This window comes from Haliaeetus leucocephalus, unplaced genomic scaffold (genome assembly GCF_000737465.1).
Source record: "Haliaeetus leucocephalus isolate CR32 unplaced genomic scaffold, Haliaeetus_leucocephalus-4.0 Scaffold1007, whole genome shotgun sequence".
NCBI lineage: Eukaryota > Metazoa > Chordata > Aves > Accipitriformes > Accipitridae > Haliaeetus > Haliaeetus leucocephalus.
Window position 1 is genome coordinate 1224958 of NW_010973443.1, and position 10940 is coordinate 1235897.

Consider the following 10940-nt stretch of genomic DNA (forward strand, 5'->3'; position numbering starts at 1 on the left):
GTGGCTTCGTGGTGCTTTGTTACTGGCTGGGCTTAAACTACGACACTATACAAAGAGGGTTTCCTTATAACTAACTGGTACCTGGACAATCATGCAGCTATAGTAGGTCATTGTTATTGCTGTAAATGCCATCATTTAAACATAATTTCTCCATATGCAAAGGCCAGTTGAGGTCCACCAAAGTATTCGGGAGCAAGGCCATGAAGGGGGTGAGTTAGAGGAAGCCCATGTCTGGGATGAGAGGCTCTGCTCAGGCTGAGTAACAGAAGAGCAGGGGGTTTTGCATGATATAAAACTCTGGATCTGATCAGCAGAGTCACCATTACTTTCTCTCAAAACCCCTCACTTCAAACATTAGAATAGGATTTGGAAGTAGTGTCAGATGATTGCTGGCAAGTGTGGACAAATAGCAATACCTAGAAACTAAAGACTAGCTGGAGCTTGGTGGCAATTTAATTGGTAAATCATAAATTCAGATGCAGATACTGTTCTCTCTGTGTGTACGGGGAATTTACAAGCATAAAAGACTGGCACAAAACATTTTGACAATTTCAGGGGCTTTTTTTGTTTAAATCTATTTTTAAAATTTCTAAAAAGAAATATGGATGGTGCATTAGAAGATGTATAATATAATTCCTTGGAAAAAAAAATTATGTTACTGAGTTTGCTTCTTAACTGCTATACATTTTGAGTCGAGCCAGATCCATTACCACACCTTCCCTCCACCTTGTTTGTTGGTACCAACACTGAGCAGACCATTTCACTATCTACAGCTCCTGAAATGCCATAATGAGTATAAATCATTCACTGTGGTTTAGGTACCAATTCATTATTTATCACAGTGAAAAAAAGATACTGGAGACAAAATGGTGCTGCAGTAAAATTTTCATGCAGTTAATGGTTTTAGTTATCATTATTGCACAAGACTTCATTACTTATAACTGTCACAAGCAGCAACTCCTAAGCAGGTTTACTGAGTCAACATGGTGATCTTGCTTAGCCCTTTTAATGTTATTTGAATCTATAGCTTACAAGTCTTTTTGCCCTGTTTCTCAGCAAATTCCCATCATTTAAGTTCATTGATAACTAAGAAAAATCATATATTACAAAAATCAAAGATTTTTCACAGTATAGCCTTACTTTACCCCAGTGAGTAAATTCCATTTGAGAAATGACTGAAGAACATTATGTGTTACCTTAATGAACACGTATGAAGTCCTAGCTAATGAAAACATGGGCAGTATTTTCTACAAACAAGTGTGTTTTCACTAAGAATAATTTCTTTGCCATTTGTGAATTACTTCACACTGTATCTATGTATATATATCAGAGAGAAAAGAGGGAAAAGTGACTTCAGATTGTAATAATCATGCTTCACACACATACTGCATGTATTATGCCCTACTTAAAAGGTTCAAGGCAATGAAAATCAGACTCATGCTTAGCTCTAAGAAGAAGCCTCCAGATTTCATTTTGCTATATTATGTTTATAGAACTAAATTCTTCTAGCAGTAAAATGCTCTCTACCTCTAGTGATATTAAACAAAGTAGTGCACATGCACTCTGGAGCAAAACTTGTCTCTAAATAATATCCCTGAAAGATATTTAATCTCATCTTGTATATTTCTATCATTTTTATAAGCATTGGAATGCAGCTTTTCACTCTGTTAAAAGGAACGGATATTTTAACAGAAAAACTACTTTGACTATTAAAAGCAGCAGTTCTTGAACTGTGCCTCAAAAATCAGGCATGACAGCATCCCCATTAGCAAGCAAGCCTTGGATGAAAAAGCCTTGAGAGAAGCCACTTCCCTAAAAAGCCCACAGGTAACCTGGGAAATCCCATTTACAGTATGTACTGGTTTTCATCTCAGTCTGTGTCCTAGAGAGATGTGTTGGAGACATTACTAATGGCCAGTGGGCTTGCGCTTCTCTCCTCTCATGCAGAAAAGAATGGAAACTGTATTTCTTGCATTCCAATTTTGCTGCTGCCTTTCTTCATAAAAACACCAGCGAACATGAGCTGCAGCCATGGCTCTCCAACAACTGAAGTGATTTCCCAAGTGAACATGCCCAGAGAATGGCACTCATGCCTCTAAGAGTCCCAACAACCTGGAGGGCTCGAAGCACAAATGATTTCAACAGAAGTTAGGAGCTGGCCAAGAAAACCTCTGTGTGACAGGGGAGGTTGCTGCTACGCCAGAGGTCCTTGCAAGAGAGAAAGCAACACCTCCGGTTGCTTCCTCTCCAGTCCTTCTGCTTTCAGCAGCAATCAAGGGAGACTGTCACCTGCTTGGTATGGCCATCCCACAAGCAATAAATGCCCTTTTCTTCCCAGTTACACAATTCTCATTCATTTCTTGCCAAACCATTTCATAGCACTCATGTCAAATTTTTTGGCAGCTGCTACCCTCGTCCCTAATCCTCCCCTCTCTTTGTCTGGTCCAATAGGGCTACCCTTCCCCAGCAGTGCCAGTGCTGCCTCAGCCATGCCTCTTTCTCTTTGCTGCTCACGATACCAAACGAAGACAAAGAATGCAAGAAAATACACGTTTAGCAGCTGCAAATAAGTGACCGACTCATTCTCCCCATGGTGAACAGAAGTGGGTCCTGTACCATCTCAGCACATTTCTACAGTAAGTAGCAGAGGTGTTTTATTATTTCCCAGGTACTAAGTTTTTAGAGAAAAGAGGATTACTCTGAGAGGTATTACTTGCAGGGGAATTAATGATCATTGTACATAAAGGCATCTGACACTTGCCAAGCATGATTTCATAATTGTTTAAACTTACACTGAAGATAGATGATCTAGTTGTGACATATCTTTGATGAGAAAATATAAGGAAGACATTCCCTAAAGATGCCTCAGTGGCTCCAATGAAATTATGTTTGGGATGGGTTAGATGTTGAGTGGAGCATGTTCAGCTCTCAAAGAAAATCCACTCGCTGTCGTCAAGCCTCTGTGAAAAGATCTAGTTTGTAGATGCTCAGGAGAGAATTGGTAATGGTTTTGCATTGGTGCAAAGAAAGGAGACTTTGGAAAGAGTTTTCTAAATGCTTGCTGGTTGACCAAGTTAAATTCTTAATATACATCAGGATTTCTCATGAGCTGAATTAGGATATTAGGAAGGAGAAAATGATAGTTTCAGGGATGTTGCTGAGGTAGTCTGTTAGTGATGGAGTCATTTATTTCTTTTCTGGCAGCCTATTGACTTGAATGGTGATGTTAATAACCTAGACAGCAAGAGAGAAAAGCAAGCAAGCCTTGGCAGTGATATGTATACTTATTGACTCTGTGAGGGTACGCTCCTTTTGCTTCTAGAGTTACAAGGAAGACACAACTTTGGTAAATCACAGAAAATCCTAGTAAATTCCTAGAAGGGACAGTTCTTAGAGATGTCCCAGTTTTGCAAAGATGCTACAAAAAATTGTTCACAGCGGTAGGAAAAAATCTGAAGCTCTGGTGGAGAATGCCATGAAAAAGGCATCAGAGGGAGGCCCAAAAACAGTTGAAAAGTTCACAGTAAAAAAAAAAGAAAAAAGGAAGAGTTGAAAAAGAGAAGCAGAAAAAGTAGGTGAATATAATAATGGAAAAAAATTCAATGAACCACAGTGCTGCAGCAGGTAGAAAAGATCGAAGCAGAAAAACTTGGTACAGCCAGTAAAGTTAAAAAATATTCATAGAGAAAACATTATTACCTGGTGAAAGAAGTAGCTTCAAAAGAATCAGTGAAATTATTTCAGTCAAGAGTAGCAGAGTGATGAACCTATACAGCAATAAACAAACAAAATCTGAAAAAAAATTAGGAAGCATTATGGGAAAAGAAAGCTCCATGTTATCTTTTGGCTAAGAGAACTGAAAAAAGAAAGTAGAGTGGCATGATTAAGCAAAGTGAATGCCAGCATGCTGATTAAGACATTCACAGAAGAATGGTGTCTAACTGGAAGACATCAGAAGTCAATAAAATCCACAAGTATTGGTTAAAAATCCTTACCAACCCATATCTTAGCTCAAAACACATCTATAGGAAATGCTGCAAAAGGCTGGAGGGGTCGAGCATGCTTATGGAAAAAGAAAAGAAAAAGGGAAAGAGGTGGCATTATCCTAAAAACCTGTTAAGTGACTCACTGTTGATCTAAGAGCTTCTTATTGAAACAATCAGTGAAAACCAGAGTATTTTGATGATGGGGAGTACCTAGCAGATACCAGAACAAAACAAGAGTCTAGATGTGATTTTGATAGATTATGCAAAAGCTTCTGAAAGCATGTCATGAAATAGGAATCCAGAAGCATCTGGGACTTGGGAGGGAAGTGCATTACCTACAACACATCTGCAGAAGAGGAGATAAGAGCACTGTGAAAGACATGGCAGGTGACTTCTTGTCACCCTTCCTCTTTGTTGTAACTTTGTTTCTATTATTTGCAAAGCTGAGACACACTGAGAAATGTTATTTAGTGACAAAAGAGGAAAGCCTATCTCATATCTACTTGTTATGGGTTCCTGTGGCACGGGTTTTTTTTCAGTAGCAGGGGAGGGGGCCGCAGGGGTGGCTCCTGTGAGAAGCTGCTCGAAGCTTCCCCGGCTCCAAGTCGGACCCGACTCTGGCCCAAGACAAGCCCATCAGCGACGGTGGTAGCACCTCTGGGAGAACAGATTTAAGAAGGGGAACCTGCAGTGAGTGGGGGGAGTGGGATGTGAGAGGAACAAGCCCCTCTGCAGACATCGAGGTCAGTAAAGAAGGAAGGGGACAAGGTGTGCCTGAGGCGGTGGATGCCCCTCCAGCCTGTGGTGAGACAAGACGGCAGGCTGTCCCCCCCCAGCCCATGGAGGGGAGCGGGGGAGCGGAGGCCCCCCAAGATGGCTGTGACTCCATGGGAAAGCCCGCGCTGGAGCAGTCTGTGACTGAAGGACTGCAGCCCGCGGAAAGGTCCCACCCCAGGGAAGTTTGGGAAGAACTGCAGCCCACGGAAAGGACTCACGTTGGAGAGGTTCGTGGAGGACTGTCTCCCATGGGAGGGACCCCGCGGTGGAGCAGGGGCCGAGTGCGGAGCCCTCCTCCCCCTGAGGAGGAAGGAGCGGCAGAGACCAGGTGTGGGGAGCTGACCCCAACCCCCATCCCCTGTTCCCTGCACCGCCGGGGGGAGGAGGTGGAGAGAACCAGGAGTGGGGTTGAGGGCTGGGGGGAAGGTGTTCTAAGGTTTGGTTTTACTTCTCAATGTCCTTGTTTTGTTTTGATTGGTAGTCAATGAAATTGATTTTGTTTCTTCCCCAAGTTGAGCCTGCCTTTTGCCCGTGACCATCAGTGGTGAGTGATCCCTCCCTGTCCTTAATCTCGACCCACGAGCCTGCCTTTATATTTTCTCCTCATCCCACTGTGGCAGGGAGCGGGGCGGGGGGGTAGGGGGGGAGTGAGTGAGCGAGCGTCTGTGGAGCGAGCATCTGCGTGGTGCTTTGTTACTGGCTGGGCTGAAACCACACTACTTAATACAACAACTTGAAATTATGTGGCCAGCAGGAGGCAAAAATTAATTTCCCAGTTAAAACTGCAAGGCTTTTTTGAAGGAAGTAAGAACTGTATTTAGGCAGAGCAAGCCTGTATGTATTTCACACCAAAAAAATCCTGTTGAAAGTATCACAGAAGATTGAAACAGGTACTGGTGTGAAAGAATACATAACAGCACTAAACATCATAAATGTTAGGAATTTGTCAAAAGATTATGATAAAAAAATGAAGAAAGAGTGCTTTGAGATGTGTACAATTCCTAAAGATATTTCAGGATGCAAAATACCTTAAAGGTAATCAACATATATGCCATCCACTGCAGTGAGAAACTGGATCCAAGGGAATTGTACAGCAGGACAAAGCAGAAGTTAGCACTGAACTAAGCAACAAACATGAACATGGATGTGAGAAAACCTTTTTGTTGATCAGAGGATGATAGAGGAAAAGGGCTGAGAATAGTCAAGGATACTACAGAAAATGAGCATATGGTGACAGTGAGCTACATCAGAGAGCAAAGACTGTCTAACTGCGTCTCAGGCAATGCTCCAGGACTGGATAGGAAAAATGCTCCTTCTAAGTGTCAGTCTTTAGATAGACAAGACGCATAGTCAGGGTGGATTGGGAAGAAATGACATGGCCTTTGGGTCGCTTTTCTCCCGATATATAAAGCACTAGTTTTCCCACTGGCATGTCTAGAATACATTCCTTTAGAGCTTTGTATGCATTAAATGTTCCTAAAGAGGTACTGCTTTTGGTAGTTATTTGAACACATCTTGAGGCAAAAATTTTCTTTTTTTTTTTTATTTTTCAGCAACGTCAACAACGTTGCAAACACATACTTATCTGGCGCACATATCACTCTGTTTCTCCAACTTTTGGCTCATCTGTTCTTGTGAGACCTGCTGAGGACCAAAACCTCCATCTTCTCACCTACTGTGACCTTGTGAAATTCTGACTCTCAGAGAAACCACCACTTATGGTATGAGAAACCGGACTATCTCTACTACTACTGCTACATCTTATGCCCTGCTGTGCCTCCAGCATGAACGCATCCCATCATTCTACCTGCTATCTCCCCCTTTCCCTAGCTCCCCTCCAGCCTTTGACTCATATGGGACAAAGTCTGCTTCCAGAGTAAAGGTACATTCATTTCAACTTGCAATGCAGCAGAGAGACAGTTGAGTTAGTTGGGCTTCCCTGCCCTGCTAGGCTGCAGTAATCCAAGAAGCAGGGAAAATTCAGCCTGATTAGAGCTGGCTTGAGATTCCAGCACTGCTGGACAAGTTTCTTTCCCATTGCTCACCCACAGTTTAGTTTCTCAAACTGCTTAATCCCAAAGACCATCAAGCAGTATCTAGTGGACCTGTGCATTAATCACCAACAAGCTATACACTTGGTACTGCGGATGACACAGTATTTTTGTACGGAATATAGACTGCAGACCCTGTAACATGGTATCATGTCCATTAAGTACAGCATTCAGAAATAACACAGAGAGAAGAACAGCTAAAACATCATGCGGAATTTATCTTTTGTGTCAGGCTCCTAAGCAATCTGAGCAACACTGATATTTACACCAGCTGATGATCTGTCCTGTTAGGTACACAATGCTCCAAAATTCTAGCACTGGACTCCTTATAACCCAAATGCACAGAGAAACTAAATACGGGTTGTCCTTATAAAACTGAGTCAGGCTTTGTGCCAGTTGACTCTCAAGCATTGTTTGAAAGATTAAAATAAAACATAATTGCACCAGCTTTCTAAATCTGACCAGGGCTCAGAGGATAAATGCCTTGCCTCATTATGTTTAACTGCTCTACCTCAATCTGGTTTAAAACAGAGCGGAGGCTGTGAGCTGCCAATCTGCTGTACTGCTAAGAAAACCGAAATACCGCTACAGACCAGGATGTGGGCTCCAGCAAGGAGCCACGCTTAGTATTTGGCTTTCCTTTACTGTCCCCTGCTCCTCAGCTCATTTGCTTCCAAGGATCATCACTTCACCCAGTAGGACTATGTGTCAGCTCCAATTGAAATGATCCCTTTTCTTAACAGACAGTGTTTCTGTGCCTGAAGTGCAATGTTATTTATACATTACAGATCACATTCCTGCTGCCTAGCTCACGCTGGTGGCTCCCACTGTCACCACTGAAGAGCACCAGCCAAAGCAGCGGCTTGCCTACTTGAAGTATACTCTCAGAGATGAGTCAGGCACACCTCATTTGACTCTTAAATAGGTGGAAGTCCCAGTCTGCATAAAGGAGAGTCAGAGCTAGCTGGAGTCAAATCAAAGATAGTTTTGCTCCAGTAAGGAAAAGAGGCTTTGAGAAGCCAGTTTAAAATGGGACAGAAGCCCTGTGAGAAGCCCCAGATGAAAGCCCCAGCATCACTCCTCTATCTCTGTATTGTTTCTAAATTACCAACACATTTGGGACACACAAAAAAGGCAAGGATACCTTTTGGGCAATTGTACCAGCAATATCAGTAGGCACTTCATGTAATAAAGATGTCTAAGACACTTGCATGTCAAATTTCCCATCTAACCCAGCAACATTGCTCTTCATGGCTTTCCCAACTATTGCTTACCTCTTTCAACTTGTCCAGCTCATTTTGCAGTGTCTGCTTGGATACTTCCACCTCAATAATTTGCTGCCGAAGGATTTCATTTTCATCTTCTGCTTTAACACGTTTCTCCTCCACGCTCTCCAGCTCGTGGTGCAGTCTGACAGAAACATCTTTGGCTACCTGGTCAGAAGAGCACAAATGCATGAAGAGGATCTGTGAGGAGCAACAGCTACAGTATGTCTCCTACAGTAGAAAGCATAATACAACCCTAGACACCTGAGAGATTTTTAATTCAATTATGAGACTGTTGATGAAAGACTCAAAGCCTTCTGAGTATCAAAATGAATATTCATTTCTAATAAAGAAATCCAAGATGAACATATATTTGATTACCTGTCTCCAGCTCCCTCTCCACCTTATGCTAAGGCAATGTCATGAACAGCAGGAGGAAACAAGCAGATAACAAACCCACACATCAAAGTCCCAGGATATCACATCAATAAAACAAAAGATGAGGAATTGTACTGTAAAGTTGACAGGTCATCGATCAAAGCCGCATCCATGAAGCAGTCTCATCCACCCAAATTTGCTACTCTGGCAGCAATCACAACTAGGCAAGAGTGATATGAAAGCACAGAAATATATGCTAGCTTAGGTTTTCTGAGTCCAGCCTAACAAGAATAAATACTTCCTCCAAAAACATTTGGAAAGGTGATTCATCAAGCAAAATGATGAATTAGTGAATTATAAGTCAGCAAAACCAAAGCAAACAAACTAAAAAACCTCAGTATCTCTTTCACTTGAATCTGTGTACAAGATTTTTACTGAGTAATGTATCATTTCTATTATGATAAGGCTATCATTTGTTTTCCATCATAAAAGAGAAAATTAGGTCTGACATTTTGAAAAGTTTGATGACTTGATATGTCACTCTCATTTTCACTACCGGGAACCAGTCATTCCAGTTTCAGAAGGTTCTAAGTTTTGCATTTTTAATTACAAAATGCTTAATAATTCTAGTGGCAAGCAGTCCCCCTCTAGAGAAGACATTTTCAAAACAGCTACAAGATAGCAGTATTAAGAAAGACAAGTAAAGCTAGATAAGCATTGTGCCTACACAAAGCTTGGCCTTGATGGAAACATTTCTGAAAAATATAAGAACTGTTTCAGTATGAACATAATTTTTACAGGAATTTTTGATTTATGGGAATAGCATTTTGATTCTCTATCCACCTTGCTAAAAACTGTAACAGTCTGTTCCTGTTATGAGTAACTCATTAGGCACTAAGAAATGCAACTTTGACTAGGTTTTTTTTCAGTTATTTGGCATAAGCAAGAAGAGAAAAGGAAGGAAACGGCATGAATTGGGAAAAACATATCAGGTTTTGTTTACACAGTTTTGCCAAAACTAAGGTTTTCAGTAAAACAAAACTGTTTAAATCTTTCAAATGCACAAATGTAATTTGACTGCATTTCTTTCATTTTGAATCTAAGCACATGGTTTTTTTACTCACTAACACATCTTTTTATGATGATAAGCCGCATATTCGTTCTCCATCACAGAAGGATATTGGTCCTGATATTTGGAGAACTACTTCCTGTTTCATGTGTCACCCTCCCTTCCATTGCAGGGAGGCAAATCCTGGTCTGCTCTCTTTCACTGCAAATATGAATCTCTCACCCACCTTTAAATCTTGTTCCAGGCTCCTAATGAGCTCTCCATCCACATGGCCTGTTTGTGCAACTTTCAAGCTTTTCTGTTCCGCTTTCCTGAGACGATATTGCAGAATGCGGCAATTCTTGTTTGCCCGGTCCAGCTCTCGCCGGAGCTCCTGCAGCTGGTAAACATCTTCCTCTAAATAGCTGTCACGCATTTCTTCCATTTCAGCCCGAAGTTCATCCAGCTCATCCTGTGAGAAGTCAAAACAGTGCTCCATCATACCTCTAAATCTCCCCCGTGGGAGCAAAATAGGAAACATGCTCACTAGGATACCATATTAATGAAGTGATACAGATTGCAACATGCAGCTCCAGAAGTCATAGGAACAGAAGTTTTATCCCAACATTGACTAATTATGCTGAACTAAATTAATGAATACTTGTTATGTTTCTTACAATTGCTTCAATAATTAAAAACAGACCAGATGCTTATCTGTCTCCTGAAACTCGTAACACCTTCATTTTGGCATCTCTAATTAAAATAAAAAGTTCATAATACTTTGCCACCGTCTGAACTGATTCCTTGCTTTATTTGGACAACAGTAAACCTAATTAACAAAGTAACTCAGCACCTCTGTGTGATGTGCCTTTTAACAACAGCACTTCCTAAAAATGAAATTTTCCCTTGAAAACTTTAATGAATCTTTACACCAAATACCGAACTGCTCCATATGAGAATGCTGTCCCATTTGAGACTAGCACCATGCACATGCTTAGTGACAGATGGGTTCGGTGTGGGAGAAAGTAGGCTTCTGTTGGGTGTACACACATTTCAGTGACAGAACCACAAGGACGAAATAAAACCTGTGCCCATGGGAATAACCTGGTCATTCTTTTCTAGGCATCATGAACTGTCCCAATTCCACATTATACCATGAGTGGCACATGCTCTCTAAAGTCAGATTTAAAGATTTACAGCTGAACAGGATAAGCTCTATCATTCCCATTTGTTTAATCTGTGCATGACTGAAGCTCCAGAGCTAAAACTCTTATAAACATGGCTTCATGTTCACTAAGGGCAAATCGTGCCTGACAAATTTGGTGGCCTTTAACGACGGGGTTACAGCGTTGGTGAATAAGGGAAGAGCAACCAACATCATCTACCTGGACTTGTGCAAAGTATTTGACACTGTCCTGCATGACATTCTTGTCTC

The 10940-nt window shown here is 41.5% G+C and overlaps 1 protein-coding gene across 1 annotated transcript in view; it reads right to left on the reverse strand.

The window, feature by feature from the left end:
- MTCL1 (microtubule crosslinking factor 1) overlaps positions 1 to 9950 on the reverse strand; it is a 100754-nt gene extending 90804 nt beyond the window's left edge. The window contains exons 1-2 of the mRNA XM_010584830.1: positions 9753 to 9950; positions 8089 to 8247 (exon numbers count right to left, since the gene is read on the reverse strand). Of these exons, the coding sequence (XP_010583132.1) occupies positions 8089 to 8247; positions 9753 to 9950 (357 nt within the window). The remainder of the gene's footprint in view (positions 1 to 8088; positions 8248 to 9752) is intronic.
- Between the last annotated feature and the right edge of the window lie 990 nt (positions 9951 to 10940).